Source organism: Hypanus sabinus, chromosome 9 (assembly GCF_030144855.1).
Source record: "Hypanus sabinus isolate sHypSab1 chromosome 9, sHypSab1.hap1, whole genome shotgun sequence".
In the NCBI taxonomy this organism is placed as follows: domain Eukaryota; kingdom Metazoa; phylum Chordata; class Chondrichthyes; order Myliobatiformes; family Dasyatidae; genus Hypanus; species Hypanus sabinus.
The window spans coordinates 141,967,974-141,984,849 of NC_082714.1; the positions used below are offsets into that span (position 1 = coordinate 141,967,974).

At 39.2% G+C, this 16,876-nt stretch overlaps 1 protein-coding gene across 1 annotated transcript in view; it reads right to left on the minus strand.

Annotated features, from left to right (window-relative positions):
* ptprt (protein tyrosine phosphatase receptor type T) overlaps positions 1 to 16,000 on the minus strand; it is a 1,496,000-nt gene extending 1,480,000 nt beyond the window's left edge. Inside the window, exon 1 of the mRNA XM_059980706.1 lies at positions 15,781 to 16,000. Within this exon, the coding sequence (XP_059836689.1) occupies positions 15,781 to 15,853 (73 nt within the window). The 5' untranslated portion in view covers positions 15,854 to 16,000. The remainder of the gene's footprint in view (positions 1 to 15,780) is intronic.
* Positions 16,001 to 16,876: the final 876 nt, after the last annotated feature.

Consider the following 16,876-nt stretch of genomic DNA (forward strand, 5'->3'; position numbering starts at 1 on the left):
TGGGTTAAACTATTACCGTCTAAGAAAACAAATACAATGTTCAAAACCAGAGTCAATCACACAATCCTGATAGCAACATTACACAAAATCTGTAAGTTATGTTTTGCAACTCCAAACCATAGAAGCTAGTTGATAGACAAACATAGAGCTGGGATAAATCGTGTACGTTCTTAGTTTTACTTTTAGCGAGATGCTCAATTAAGTGTTGGGGTGAAGACATATGGCTGTCACATTCTTCTACATACAACCGGCAATGCATTATGCAAATAATAAAAAAATCTTAATCAAACAATATATTTCCATTACTCAAATATAACTGAAATATTAATTAAATAATGCTCCTTCCTGGTTGACTATAAACTCCAACTCAACTTAAATATGTAACATTTTGCTCTGTCGTCACATTATAGAGCCAAGAGGGATTTCATATTCTTATAGGATAACAGGAGGGCACTCTGCTTGGCAGATAAGACTTGTGACTGTGAAATAATATCAAGTTCTGGGGCCTCCGCCAGTGGATGTAGGAGTTGACTCTAGGACTGCAGGAAGTGGTTCTGACAGCTCTGGATACTTTTCTTCTGGACGTGTTGGCATCCGGCACAGTAAGCTGTTTGATCTGTTAATCTATTCCAGGCCACCAGACAAAAGTTCAAGTTTTCACTTTGACTATATTTAGATGACCAGTACATAGCTTGGATGGTACATCAAAACTCAATCTCCACATAAGGCAACCCTCATTCAGGGCAAGTTCATCACAGTGCTGGTACAGATGGAGGAAACTGGAATTTCCGTTACACATTCCAGCCATTTTGTGTCGCCATGTAAACCCAAGACATGGGATCTTTTTGGTTTTATCTTTTTTGACAGTGGAGCACAGTAGCCAGGTTTGGCAAGAATTTTTTTTTATAGTAATTGACAAATCCTAAAATGGGCCACAACTGCGACATGCCCTTTTGGCCCCGACACATCCATCACTGCTTGAATTTTCTCAGCAAACTTGACTAAAACTTGTACATCAGGGGCAGACCTGTTCAACCTTGCTATTATCAGTCTATTGTTTGTGATTGCATCTGGCCTTGACAACATAAGTGAAGCTTTGTTTAAAGAATTCTCACTTGTTGCATTGAGCTGAGCCCATAATCTTTTTAAACACCCTTGAAATTTTGGAGATTATCTTTATCACCCTTACTGGTAAATATGTCATCCAGGTACCACTGAATGCCTGGGTGTACTTGCAGCACATGGTCAATAGGTTTCTGCCAGAATACATGTGCAGATGCTACTCCAAAAATAAGCCTATTATAGAAATAAAGCCCTTTCTGAGTGTTTATAGTGAGAAACACTTTGGACTCTTCTTCTGTCTCCATCTGTAGGTAGACCTCAGCTACGTCTGAAGTCTGATAAGTCTACAGTGGTTCATTTCAGATAAGTCTGAAGTGGTTCATTTTTGTAGGTCAAGTATGATGGCAGAATATAGTATTTATGGTAAGAATCTTGGCAGTGTGGAGGATCTGAGGGATCTTGGGGTCCGAGTCCATACGACACAAAGCAGCTGCGCAGGTCGACTCTGTGGTTAAGAAGGCATATGGTGTATTGGCCTTCATCAATTGTGGTATTGAATTTAGGAACCAAGAGGTAATATTGCAGCTATAAAGGACCCTGGTCAGACCCCACTTGGAGTGCTGTGCTCAGTTCTAGTCACCTCACTACAGAAAAGATATGGAAGCCATAGAAAGGGTGCAGAGGAGATTTACAAGGATGTTTCCTGGATTGGGGAGCATGCCTTGTGAGAATAGGTTGAGTGAACTCGGCCTTTTCTCCTTGGAGCGAAGGAAGATGAGAGGTGATCTGATAGAGGTGTACAAGATGAGAGGCATTAATCATGTGGATAGTCAGAGGATTTCTCCCAGGGCTGAAATGGTTGCCACAAGAGGACACAGTTTTAAGGTGCTGGGGAGTAGGTACAGAGGAGATGTCAGGGGTAAGTTGTTTTTTTTTAAAAGTGTGGTGAGTGCGTGGAATGGGCTGCTGGCAATGCTGGTGGAGAGCTGGTGGGGACTTTTAAGAGGCTTTTGGATAGGTACATGGAGCTTAGAAAAACAGAGGGCTATGGGTAACCCTAGTAATTTCTAAGGTAGGGACACGTTTGGCACAACTTTGTGGGTTGAAGCGCCTGTATTGTGCTGTAAGTTTTCTATGTTTCTAAGTCCACTTTGCTGAAGTGTTTTCCTCCAGAAAGGTTTGCAAAGATATCCTCTATCCTGGGCAGAGGGTATTGATCTACCTTCAGTACTGGGTTGATCATGATCTGAAAATCACCACAGATCTTGATAGACCCATCCTTCTTGGTTAGTGGGCCCACTATCATTGCCCATGGGCCCCACTCAACCTTGGAAAGAATTCCTTCAGCCTCCAAGCAATCTAACTCACTGGCTATTTTAATCACACATGGTATAAATAACTTGAAGGGCCTTGCAAAACTTTGGTGTGGCATTTTCATCTAACACTGTTTTACCTTTGATATGTTTGAGTTTTCCAATGTCATCCTTGAACACTGTTGGCATCATCCAATGCCCTTCTTAATTCTCTTTTGGATAACTATTACAGAGAATGTGGGATGCAAATGGTGGATGGATCTCCAATCATGTTGTAGTTGTCTCAGAAATTCATGACCCATAATGCTGCCCCATATGTGGTTTTTACCACGTACAGGCTCAATGTGGTCTGTTGGTTGTTGTATTTCACTGTTACAAATGTTATTCCCACAGGAATTACATTTACTCCAGTACAAATTCTCAGTTAGCTATCTGCAGGCTTCAGTTCAGTACCTTTGAAGTGCTATTCAAACTCAGTTTGTGGAATGAGTAAAACAATTGAGCCAGTGTCCAATTCCACTTTAACTAATTTGCCATTCACGTCTGTTGTAATCCATATTGTTACTCATTAGTTTTCACATGTAACTCTCAAAACTATGCAGTCCTGTATCACTATCATTATCAGATTTTACATCAGCAGCATGTAGTTCAGTGCTCTTTTTGAAACTGTAGGTTGAATTTTTAATCTTTCCCATGCATTCTATTTATTTTTGTCTGCCAAGTATGTTCTTTGTATGTGTCCTATTTTGTTGTATTTGCTGTAAATTTTGCCTTTAAAACTCCATTGGTCTTGAGTATGTGAACACCTGCCACAACAGCCCCTGTAACACACCTTATTCAGCCAGACTTTTCTGTCTAGGCATTGAAATTTTGTTCATGCTCACTTTCCATTCCCCACAGTAACTGAATTATGTTTCTGTCTGCTGTTTCCATTGATGCAAACATTTCAACTGCTTTTTAAACTGTGAGTTGTGCCTCAACTAGGAGCCATTTTTGAATGTTTCTTGTAAGGTTGCATAAAGTAAATCTCTCAGAGCATCATTAAGCCCATCAATGAACTGACAATGAAATATGTGAAGAAACGGACTTTTTAACATTGTAAACTAGTTGGTTGTTGTTACGTCTCCCCCTCACTGTGAAAAGGGAGGATACCTCCCTCTCCCTTAGGGAGAGGGAGAGAACCTGTGGCTTGTCGAACGCTGGATGAAATGCAATCATCTTTGGGATAACTGCAAGTTCTGTGTCTTTGCTATCGTCAAGTTCACGCTTGTGCTCCGTATCAGGTGCGCTTTTTTGCTTGGGGGAGGGACATCATTGCCTTGCTGCTGCTTATGGGGGGGGGGAGCTGGGGGGAATTTGGGGTTCTCATGTTTAACTGTCGTTCATTCTTTGGGGTACTTCTGTTTTCATGGATTTTTGCAAAGAAAAAGCATTTCATGATGTATATTGTATACATTTCTGACATTCAATTGGACCTTTGAAGTTGTCTGAGCCATCCAGTCACACAAGCTGAAATGGACTCCCCTTCCTTTTGATTCCACTTATGAAATCTGAAGCACTCTGCCAAAAATTGTCTCACTCTCCACTTGCAAAGAAAAAAAAAAGTACTATGTTTTTTTTTAAAAACTCCAGCACCTTACTGCACTTGTTTTAAAACTCAAATGTCTTGCTGTGCTTCAACATGTAGATAATCATCTTGAATTCATTTAAAACTTACTCATTTCCACTTTTATGTTTTGGAACACTGAAACATAAAAACTAATTGAAAGATAAACAGAAACGGGATAACTCATGTATGTTCTTAGTTTAACTTTTAGTGAGACACCCAATTATAACATGGTGGTGTGATGACGTATGACTCTCGCATACTTCTACATTTAACCTGCAATACTACAAAGAATGGTTAATCACATAATGCTTATATTACTCAAATACTAGATACACAACTTGCACATCATGCAAAGAGATCTGTTACTTATCAAAACATTCAAACCATTTTGACTTGCATCATTCCTAAAATTGCAAAATCAACAATGAAAACCTTAGGAGCACAAACCTGGAAAAGGCATCTTGCCATTTGTCCGAAACCAATGCAAATCATAATTGAGTCTACTTAAATCTTTCAAACAATGATAAACAACTGCAGCATCCAAGTTGGGCATGCTATTTCACATATTGCCACCTGTCTACCAGATGGACAAAATTAATTTTTTCATCTGCATTGCAACTACTGCATTTCTTTATTGCAATGCTAGATTTCTGAAAAATCAATATGGTTGTTATGTTACTACCATCAGTTGCATATTCAATATTATTCATTACAATGTAAATATCAATTTCTAATCATCTGCAGAGCACAGCAAAGTCATATTTGTGCATGCTTTGGCTGAAAGGAAAGGGTGAAAAATACTACATATTTAATACATGGTTTTACAAAGTTTACCATATCTTTTGTTGTATTGCAAATAGCTTGTATGCAAGCACTGAGTCATGATGAGAATGAATGATGATACTATTTTTATTCCAAATATTTATATCCCATTTTAAAAGTTGTTTTTAATTATTGGTATGCTGGTAAATGGACAACAGTTAAGTCAATTAAGTAGAATATATTTGGTGTGATAAACCATTTCACACCTTTCTCAAGGAATACCACACAAAATTAAAAAGCTAAAAAAAAGTTGAAAAGCTGAAATAGAAAGCAGAACATATTGGAGATACTCAGCAGATCATGTAGCATCTGTTTAAAGAGAGTCAAAAATAAGATTTCAGGTCAATAACCTTTTATTAGAAATGGAAAACACGTTTTTTAGCTACAGTGGTGGCGAGGGATGGAAAGAACAGAAAGGACTACCTATGATAGAGACCAAGGTTTTCAGGTAGATGATGCACAGTTTCAAACTGAAATACTGACAATTCCTTTCCTTCCACAGATGCAGCTCAACTTCACCATGAATGGTCCCAAGCCCTCCTGCGATAGGAGTGTTGGGCATTGGGTTAGCAATCCCATCCCATAAAAAGCAAGAGCTACAGAAACAGGAAGTCCCAAAAATCTCAACCCTGGGAGAGGAAGGATACACCAAGACGAGCTACTTAAAGAGTGGCCTAAGAAAGAGGACTCTGTTGATGGCCCATGTCCCAGTAGAGGTGCAGGGCTTAAGGCAGCAGCTGCAACTTAACCTGCTGAGTTCTTCCTGTAGATCATTTGTCGTTCTTGCAGGTAACACATCTTCTTCCGAAAACTGACCCTAATTAGCCAATTTTTTTCCAGGTTTACAAATGAGAAAGCCATTGCATTACAATTTTAAAATATAAACCACAAAATATTTTTAAAAGTGTGGAAAAAATATCCAAATTCTTAAATTAAAACCAAAAGAAACATTCTTTTAAGCACAATCATTTTGTAAACTTTTATTAATGAGTACATAAAGTAATTTATTCTCACCATAATTTTGGATTCAGGAATAATAAGCAAGAAAATCAAATCACATATAACTTTCAGCCAAAGGAATTCACAAAGACAAACTGACTGTACTGTGACATGACACAAGGTCATCAATTGATGCTCAAAGCAGATCTGTCCAGATAAGAGGTATAGTCTTTAATCAGTTTTCTTTAAACAAACTTCTTTAGCCATTTTCACAGAAAGAAATACAGTGGTAAATTACACTGAATCTTAGCTTCAAACTGCAAGTCTTGCTTCCTGCCCCAATGTTCAAGAGCCGAATTAGATAGAAAGCACAATTTTTGTCCAGATAGAAGAAAGAAAAAATCAGATATGCAATTCTCTTAAGGGCAGTTCTTATTCAAGACAAAGGTTTCTTATACTTCTGTGATGTCTGATTATCAAGGTGCACTTAAGCAATCACTCCAAAATCATTGCTTTGACATTTACAACCCGACTATTCTCACCTAAAGCTACAATGCTATACTGAAGAAGGCTGAGAATCCAATTCCAATCTTTTCTATTGCCCAGAGATATAATTTACTGTTTTGTATTTAATTCCACAAGATTTTATCTTAGTGATTGGATTTTCTTTTAAATTCTGCTGTAGTATCTTAGCGGAAAGAAAGCAGCCAACTCATGTTTTGTTGTTAGTTACAATGATTTAAAATTTTATATTGAATCCTTTACCCAAACACATTTTGTATTTCAATCATTTACAAGATAAAATGTGTTGGCCAAACTGATATCTGAGAATGAACTAACTACAGATGCAGGTGACCGCCAATGTTGAAATCTGCAGCAGCAAACAATCTACTGGTGGAACTCAATGGATCAGAGGGTGGGGGGGGGGGGAAGAAAGGAATTGGTAATGTTTGGGTCAGAACCTTGAATCATTGATTGATTAGCTTATTGTCACACACACCAGGATACAATGAAATTCTTGCTCACGAGAAGCTCAGAGAGCAAATAGTATATTCTGCAAGTAGTCTTGATGCAGAATTTTGACCCAAAACATTGACACTTCCTTTCCCCTCACAGATGCCGCTTGGCCCATTGTATCCTTTAAGATGATTGTTTGTCGCTTTTAATAAATAAGGTTTATGATGGACAAGCAACTTGTCTTTCCTTTTGTGGTTGTGTGAATTCATTATTTAACACTAATCTACATTCCTTGTTTCCGTGAGGACAAATGAAGTGTTGGTCAAAGTAAGGTTCAATCAAATGTAATCTTTCACTTATAGGATATATAAATTATAGCGATTTCAGCTAACAAGATCTATGTTTCCAAATTGTGTTACATATATTTAAATGATCACCTTTTAAATGCCATAAAAAGCATGTTCCAGGAGTGCAAGAGCATTTACAATATATTGTATAACTTGCTGCATTACCAACAACATGACAGACAAGCCAATTTCACATATTGGCAGTAGAGCAAGTTCTTGAAATTTGACAATGTAATATGCAATGAAAAGGAAGGCCCAAGTTCAGGAAAACAGCACTTCGAAGTGAAAACAAAAAATATTGGAAATATACGTCATGTTTAACAAATCTATTAGTTTTTTGAGGAGGTTACCAGGAAAGTGGATGAAGGGAAGGCAGTGGATGTTGTCTACATGGACTTCAGTAAGGCCTTTGACAAGGTCCCGCATGGGAGTTTAGTTAGGAAGAGTCAGTCGCTAGGTATACATGGAGAGGTAGTAAATTGGATTAGACATTGGCTCAGTGGGGAGAAGCCAGAGAGTGGTAGAGAAGGGTTGCTTCTCTGAGTGGTGGCCTGTGACTAGTGGTGTGCCACAGGGATCAGTGCTGGGTCCGTTGTTATTTGTCATCTATATCAATGATCTGGATGATAATGTGGCAAATTAGATCAGCAAATTTGCTGATGATACAAAGATTGGAGGTGTAGTGGACAGTGAGGAAGGTTTTCAAAGCTTGCCGAGAGATTCAAAATGGAAAAATGGGCTGTAAAATGGCAGATGGAATTTAATGCAGACAAGTGTGAGGTATTGCACTTTGGAAGGAAAAACCAAGGTAGAACATATAAAGTAAATGGTAGGACACTGAGGAGTGCAGAAGAAGAGGGATCTGGGAATACAGATACAAAATTCCCTAAAAGTGGTGTCACAGGTAGATAGGGTCGTAAAGCGAGCTTTTGGTACATTAGCCTTTATAAATCAAAGTACTGAGTATAAGAGTTGGAATGTTATGGTGAGGTTGTATAAGGCATTGGTGAGGCCGAATTTGGAGTATTGTGTGCAGTTTTGGTCACCTAATTACAGGAAGGATTTTAATAAGGTTGAAAGAGTGCAGAGAAGGTCTACAAGGATGTTGCTGGAACTTGAGAAAATGAGTTACAGAGAAAGGTTGAATAGATTAAGACTTTATTCCCTGGAGTGTAGAAGAATGAGGGGAGATTTGATAGAGGTATATAAAATTATGATGGGTATAGAAAGAGTGAATGCAAGCAGGCTTTTTCCCCTGAGGCTAGGGGAGAGAAAAAAACAGAGGACATGGGTGAAGGGGGAAAAATTTAAAGAGAACATTAGTGGGGGGCTTCTTCACACAGAAAGTGGTGGGAATGCGGAATGAGCTGCCAGATGAAGTGGTAAATGTGGGCTCACTTTTAACATTTAAGAAAAACTTGGACAGGTACATGGATGAGAGGTGTATGGAGGGATATGGTCCAGGTGCAGGTCAGTGGGACTAGGCAGAAAAATGATTTGGCACAGCCAAGAAGGGCTGAAGGGCCTGTTTCTGTGCTGTAATGTTCTATGGTTCTATGAAACAGAGAGAAAGGCAGCAAGGACAGGTTCTTTCCTGTCTTGGAAAGAGCAAAGACAGATCTCCTAGTCCTCACCCTCTATTCCAGCAGCTTTCAATAGAGCATCCTTGAGCAATTTCTACTGTATTCAGATTGGAAACATCAGCAGATACTTCCAGTGTTTCAAAGGAACTATTCCCTCCTCAACTACTTGGTCTACCATCTCCACCTGGCACTTCCTTTCTTAAGCCATCTTACCAGCCAACTGCAGGAGTTGCTACTGCTGTCCTCTTACTCCCCTTCTTATCCAAACCGTCCTTCTAGAAGCAGCAACCGTTCCCATACAATCTAGTACACGGCATTCAAAGTCAAATTTATTAACAAAATATGCATGTTACCATATACTACATTTATTTTCTTGCAGGCATTCACAGGAAAAATACAATAGAATTTATGACAATTTATACATAAAGACAAACAACCCTTGTGCAGAATAAGACAAATTGTGCAAATAAAAAATAATAATATTGAGAATATGAGTTGTAGAATCCATGAAAGTGAGTCTGTATGTTGTAGAATTACTTCAGAGTTGTGGCAAAGGAAAGTTATCCATGCTGGATCAGGAGCCTAATGGCTATAGGGTAATAACCATTCCTGAACCTGGTGGTGGAGCATCCAAGGCTTCTGAGCCTCCTGGCCAACAGGAGCTGTGAATAGAGAGCACAGCCTGGACGGTGGGGATCCTTGATGATTGATGCTGCTTTCTTGTGGCAGCGCTCCATGTCAATGTGCTCAACTTTAACTACAAGAGCGACACTATGGTTCCTGTTATTTGCTGCTTCAATTCCCCATGCTACATCCATTCTGACCTGTCAATGCTATTATAAGGACTAATGCAAACTTGAGGATCAGCACCTCATTTTCCATTGGGCATTTTGAAGTCTTCTGGACTCGATACCAAATTTTACAACTTCAGACATCTTTCCCTCTCTGTATCAAAACAGGGGAGATCATCTCTGTAATATTGGCCCTTGTTTTCAATCTCCACTGGAACATCCCTATCTTTTGGGCATGTCCTACATTCCACAATCCTTTTCCATTGCTTTATCTGTGTGTACTCACTTCATAATTTTCATCAACAAAGGACTACATTTGTTCTCCCCAACTGTCCCCATCAACCATATCGCCTCATTAAAGCTTATCCCCAGGTCAACCTTGGCCTACCTATTTCTGAAATATTCCCTTTGTCCTGTCCATCCTTCCCTCATTCTCTCTCCAATTTGTTATACTAATTTACTTCCCAGGTCTGACAGAATGTCTTTGACCTGAAATGCAAAATCTATTTCCATTTCCACAGATGCTGTCTGGCCTGCTGAAAGATTCAAGCATTGTTTTGTATCATTGCTGATTTTTAGCATCTACAGTTTCCTGATCTTCAAGATGCCCAAACACTTCAGGTGCTATGAGAAATAAAGCATGAAGTTACTTGAATGAATAGCGCTCAAGTCCCCACATGTAAGCCACATGACAAATTAGATCATAGTTAAGTTATTGGAAGTTGTTAAAAAGACTTATTAGCAAACATATTATATTTTAATCTATATACTGGCTAGAGGAAAGAAATACAGAGGAGCTCATGGAGGGTTTATGTTCTAGAATCAATAGGGGCTATGCTTGACACCCAGTCAAACAATGAGACAGGATTAATTCATGACCCTATATGATAAGGCCTAATGTAGCGAAGCAAACAAGTATGTTTTTCCACAGGCAGATAAACATAAAATTGGCACTGAAACACAAAGGAAAAAAACCTAAATTCTAAATGTTTGCCCAGTGATATAGATTCCTTAGGGTGCTGGCTGAAATGAGAGGTATAGAGGCAGGAAGGTTTAGGTAGAAAATCCCAGAGTTTCAGGTCTTACTAGATGAAGGCATGGGAATCAATAGTGGAGAGATTAAGTTCATTCTTGATGAACATAAAAGCATTAGAAGATCACACATCTCCCAAGGATACTAATGGGCATTCTCTGCACAGGGTGTGATGAAAGGAGAGATTAAAAAGTTAGCCAAAAAAATATCAAAGTTTAAGTATTATTTGGCCAGGAGGCAAGACAGTTCTCTCACCTCTACACTTCCTGACTTAAGCTTGGTGAGAGTTAAGATAGGTGAAGGAAAACTCTTAATGACCTCAGTTTTATGTAGAATAGGATGGGAAGGTCAATCAGAAAGTCATTTGAATCATCAAATCACAACGTCATAGCATGGATGAGGATTTTAGCACGCCAAATGGAACAAAGGCAGGCTGAAATCAGACAAACTTACAAATAGTAGAAATGGGTCATTTTTATGGTAGCACAGAAAAAGGTTACAATTTGCTTAGAACAGATTCTGATATTTTAAATAGTGCAGTTCAGTCTCAGGTAGTTGGCAGAAGGATGTAATAACCAGGGTGCAATCTTTTGCTTTAGCTTGATTATTACAAGTTAGTTCTGTCAGATCTGGGAAAATAGGCAATGGAGGCAGCTAAGCAGATTGTTCAGTTCTCAGTGACAATAGTCCACCTACACTCTATACAGGAGCTTATTACAGATATGCTGGATATGTACATGTCATAAACACAAGTCCAAACCAGCTATTTTATTCTTTAGCCAAAGAGATTATATAGCCAATAAGAGAAACCTAACTATTTTCAAGTTAAAGTCTACTAAACTCATGTAGAACCCTGAAACTTTTCAAACAAGGCCCTTCACAACCTTAGTCAGATAGCTTTAGAAGGGCCTCCTACTTATAAATTAGGATGTTACAGTATACACTCAGGGGCCACTTTTTTTTTTAAAGTTTCCTCTTATAACTTATACAATGGCCACTGTATGCACGTTTATGCTCTTCATGTGCTGTGCTCATCCACTTCAAGGTTTGGTGTGTTGCATTTTCAGAGGTGCTCTTCTGCACATCACTGTTGTGTAATTATTTGAGATAGTGTCACCTTGAATCAGTTTGGCCATTTTCCTATGACCTCTCTCATTAAAAAGGCATTTTCCCTCACGGAACTGCGGCCCAGTGGATTTTTTTTCTTTGCTGTTCCACATCATTCTCTGTAAATTTAGAGACTGCTGTGCATAAAAATTCCAGGAGATCAGCAGTTTCTGAGATACTCAAACCACCCCATCTGGCACCAACAATCATTCCACAGTCAAAGTCACTTAGATCACATTTCTTGCCCATTCTTATGTTTGGCTTAATGATAGCCAAATCTCTTGACCAAGTTGTTATGCTTTTATGCATTGAGTTGCTGCCACATGACTGGCTGATTAGATACACCTTGTTAATGCTAATATCTAATAAAGTGGCCACTGAGTGCAGTGTTTCCATTATTAAGTTGCACCTACATTTTAATTGGGGTATAGTTTACCTCTGGATAGAGGTAGTACCTTTGATGTCTGGCATACTGCTCCCTACCAGACAGGGTGGACGGGCATCACTGGTTCTCATCCATCTCCTAAATCTCTCACGTGTTGGCTCCAACCACCATCCCCCAGTAAACCGTTTCAGCTGGCGGGCTAAACCACGTAAGGGGGTGGTGTTAACACAGCACTGCTGGGCGAATGACTTCCATGATGAAGTCACCGGTCGGGGCGGAAAGGTTCTCAGATGAACTACAATGGCCAAGTGTTCACGACCAAAGCGAACCACCTAGATGGAGGAAATCGGCTGTGGTCAAACTTGGAGAGGGATGGGCTCTGCCAGGTTTCAGATGCCCAGGACACGCCGCATGATGAGTGCATCAAAAAGCTTGACATGATGGCACCCTGACGACTCCACCAGGAGTTAAGGGCGCAAGAACACGATGACAACAGCATTTTAATTGCTGGAATAACTTTCCTTTTGATTACTTTCAATAAAAAAGTGAAATTAGCTAAACATTCAGCTCCCTTCAATGGAACTGGAACAAGATTTTAACCTGTTTTTTGATCTTATGAGATTCACTTTACCCAATTCTGTAGCAAAGTGCCGACATCATCAACATAATAAATTACATAGTGAACCAAAATGTTTATTACCATAACAATCCTAGCTATTTTTTTGTTCCTTTCAAATTTCCAAGCAAACTAAACTGATGCAAGATGTTTATTATTACACCTTCAAAATTCTATATTTGTCTTAACCGGCATTTGACAACTTGGACAATGTCCCAATTGGCTAGGTTTTCTCAGGATGAAGTGTTGAAGCTCTTCATAATATACAAACTGCCAAGGCTTTTCACATCAAAATATAAAAGTAATGAATCTGGCAAATACACCATTGGGCTGTTGGCACCTGATTATTATTTCAGAAATACAATATACTGTATTTCTTTTCAGGATGATGGTCAAGTAGCCGTTTGTTTCTATTTCCTCTTTTCCTATTACATTGCACCATTTATTTGTTAACAGTTAACTTCTAAAGTAAATTATATGAACTTCCAGCTAGTTATTCACACAATGCAAGAACAGGTTAAATACATTTCCTGCTTTTAATATAGCTTATTTTTAATTTCACCAATTTTATTTAAAAAGGTAGCAAGGTCTTCATCCTCTATCCTGTCCTCTACTTGGGCAAGGCTGCAAAAGTAGCAAAATATTTACCAATTTGCTTTGCACATTCTCACATTAGGCTGGCTTTGGAAATTCATCATGCAGAATCCTGACCAAATTAAAGCTGCATTGATTCCACATGCAGTTTAAAGCTAAACTTTGTCTGAAGTTGAAGCCAGTCCCCACCACCCCTCAAACTAACCAAAGTGGAATCTTGCCGGGGTTGTAATGGACAGTTAGTGAACAGCAACGGGGCATCCGAAGCTCATATGCTCCAACTCCAGAGGTTCGCAATGAACTTGTGTTGTGTCTGCCTCCAGATAGGAGGGCAAAGCTGAAAGCCGACATCTCCATCCGTTGATTGCAACATTTGAACTCCTTTCCGGGCGTTATTAATGCCTTTTTCAAGCTTTAGGGCTACTTGGTTGAAATTGAATATTAACAAACAAGTTCTGGTTTTAAAGTTATGTAATTTAACATATCAACTCTAACATTTGTTTGTTAAAAAGAATGGAAAGATAGCCTTTGCTCTTATTAAAACGCCAAGACTTTCAAATGTTATTGTTTAGGGCGCCACCTCATGGCAACAATCATTTGCCTTTTAGAAATGCAAAAAAGTTAAAACGATGAGGTAAAATGAGGCAATGAAAACCTAATAAAGCCCGAGTAAAGAATCCAATTTTAGCACGTAAATGCAAACAGAATTACGTTTTCTTGCATTTCAAGTAGCTGTACGGAAAACCAACCGAAGTCGTTATCGGCTGTGTCTCGGAGAGATTAGAAGAGCAAGACATTGACTGCAAAGCATTTATAGTAATGGATCGCAGAACCACGTACATCAGAAACAATAAACACATGGCTATATTTGCAGGTAAAACTAAAATATTTTGTAAAGGTTTCTCATCACAAGAATATAGTTATAAATATATTTGAACATGTAACCAGCTGTTCGGCGAACTACAGTAGTACCCCAGTCACCCCTCGAAACAAAACTCTTTGCATGAGTAACATCAGGAGATTGCCAAATTAGCACATTATATTTAATTCTTACACCTACAAAGAGAACCCATAGACAAGCCTGATTAAGCTAAGGCAGGGGTTTACGAAAATCGAGCTCTGCGTATAATGTCTTATATTTGGAAATCACTTGTGTCCTTCCTACAGTCCAGTTGTCAGGGAAGTTCAGCGTTCGCCAGGGATGAGTTCTATACCATTGCTGTTGTTCCCATTTTAATCAACTCTTTCCAAGATCTCTCACCCTCCAACAACCGTACCGAATCGCACTTCTGCACGTGACACACCATGTAAGCAATTATGTCAGAGTAGAGAATGCCAACTTGAAAGATGTGTAAAGGCATTTATTTTCAGCTTAAAAGGGCCACAAACTCAGTTTGCATCAATAGGAAGCAGCTAATACTAGGAAGAAATTGGTGTTTCGGCTCCGTGTTCATCAGCTTAGAATTGAAAGCAACGGGGCCTCATTGTAACTGATAAATGGATCATTTAACACAAAATGCACAACCACTTTCATTCATTATTAGACAGCTCAAACAAGAGTATGTGTTCTATACCACATGACCAGAAACGCTCCATTTATCACCAGCGTGTTCGTTTAATAAAACAACCCTTTTATGTGTGATTGGCACCTTTAAAAATCTGAGACACCCTCCCAATCGAAGTAGACTTTATATTTAAGGCTATATCCTGTAAAGATGTTTGATCATAGGTGCCACTGCAATGAATTAAAAAAATAAAGAAATCGGAAGCCCGAATCCTTCTCTGAAGAGCCAGTATACCGTGCAACGTCGCTCTTGGCGTGCTTTCACTTAATCTTGAATCAGTCATTTAGTTAACAAAACTTCAGCTGATCTTGTATAGATCGATGGAGTCCCACATGGGAAACGTTCATCGTAGTGGAATATTCTGGCAATTATAGGTTAAGTCACTTTTTTTTTGTTTTCTATGCTTTGATTACCAATGTATTACAACACCCGAGACAGTTTTCTGAGTTCCCGAAAATCAGAGCCAATTAACCGGCTGACGTGCACCTCATCCCAAATCACACCTTTTCTTCCTCTAACAAGTCCACACTGACCAGCTCCACTGGCTGTCACACAATCTTTCTGCTATCCAATCTTCTGGTTTCTGAGCCCAAGGACAAGCGACCCAATGGCCAGACCCTGTTCGACTTGAGCAGCCGGCCCCTACAGCTGATCAGCATGCCTCCCCCGTCACCCCTAACCGAAGGTAAACTTCGTCAAAAAGTTAGCGACCTCGGTTAGAAGGCACCTGCTGGAAGCGGATCAACGTTATTCATGAGAAGCTTAAGAAACAGACGTTAGATAAAGGGTTAACTCGCCCACTGCCTGCATTTTGTAGGTTCCGAGCCCATTGTAACTGCAATAATGAAGACTGAAAATTAAGTTTGTCAGAAATTGCCATTTCAGAAGCAAATAGATAAGCGCATTCTACCCTATCAGTCGATATAATAGGAACTAGAAGAGACAACATTACTTGACCCCCAACGATAGCGGCCGTTGTCCAATTAAGTTTTGCAACTTATCGCGTATATACAACGTTTACATTACAACGGGTTCTATGTAGCATCGGCGAACTTACCTGCAAAGATTTGTCCCTCAGCCCTCGATAATAGATGCCCCAGCAGAGAGAGGGAAATCAGAAGCACATTCATTTCTGACTATTTTGCTCGCATTACTTGTGCAGCTGTGGCATCATCCAGTTACTGGCCGGTTAGCAAGCGATGATCCGTTAGTGAAACCCGGACCACCACGCTGTACTTAAATGCAGACTGCTACTGGCTCTGCATGGCAGCTTGGAGATCTTGAAGTAGTTGCTGAGTGAGGACTCCCCCGGGTCCTGACGCAAGCCGTATATCTTTTTCTCCCCCTCTGTCTCGCTGTGTGTCTATTTCTTGCGCTCTCTCCCACTCTCTCTCTCTCTCTCAAACACGTATATACAAGCAAGCGTGAAGCTCGCCCCCTATTCAAAATGCTTGGGAAAGAAACCTTTCAAACTGGAAACTCTATTGGTGTATTTTTTAAAACAGTTACAGACAGAACACGGCTGCAGGAGATTAGACTCAACCTGTCAGAAGCGGACTACAATGGGGAATGATGAGGTGATGATAAGTTCACAATCCAGTAAGCATGTTGATTGACTGATATAGCTCGACCTGAATATTTAATATTTCATTTGTGTTCTGCTGTGAATGACGTCCATTGTAACATGCAATGCACACTTTGTGACAGCTTCCAACAAAATCAAGCGATTGATGACTCAAGATGAATATACTTTCAGTTGCTTTATCTCGAGCAGGAGCCATGCACCTTATGTTTTAAATTGCTGAAATATTGTTGAGTTTTCAATCGTGACTTCACTCCTTCTCAGGCATAGCCCTGAATTCCGTCAAGCTGAAAATATTCGCGAAGATATGAAACACTAATATCGATAGACACTAGATCACCTAATTATAATTGTTATTTTGTTTATATTTCTAATTAACAAGTGAACATTTTCTCCAATGTCACCTTTGTAAATCAATGTCCCAAATCGCTAATTTATTCTAATTTATGTAAATCTTTATATTATAGTAATTAAAAGTCATTTTTACAAATTCCCATGATATTTATATAAGTCAATTAATTTTTCAACAAGATAAGTTAGGCAGGCTTTGTTTCTTAATGAAATTTGGAGG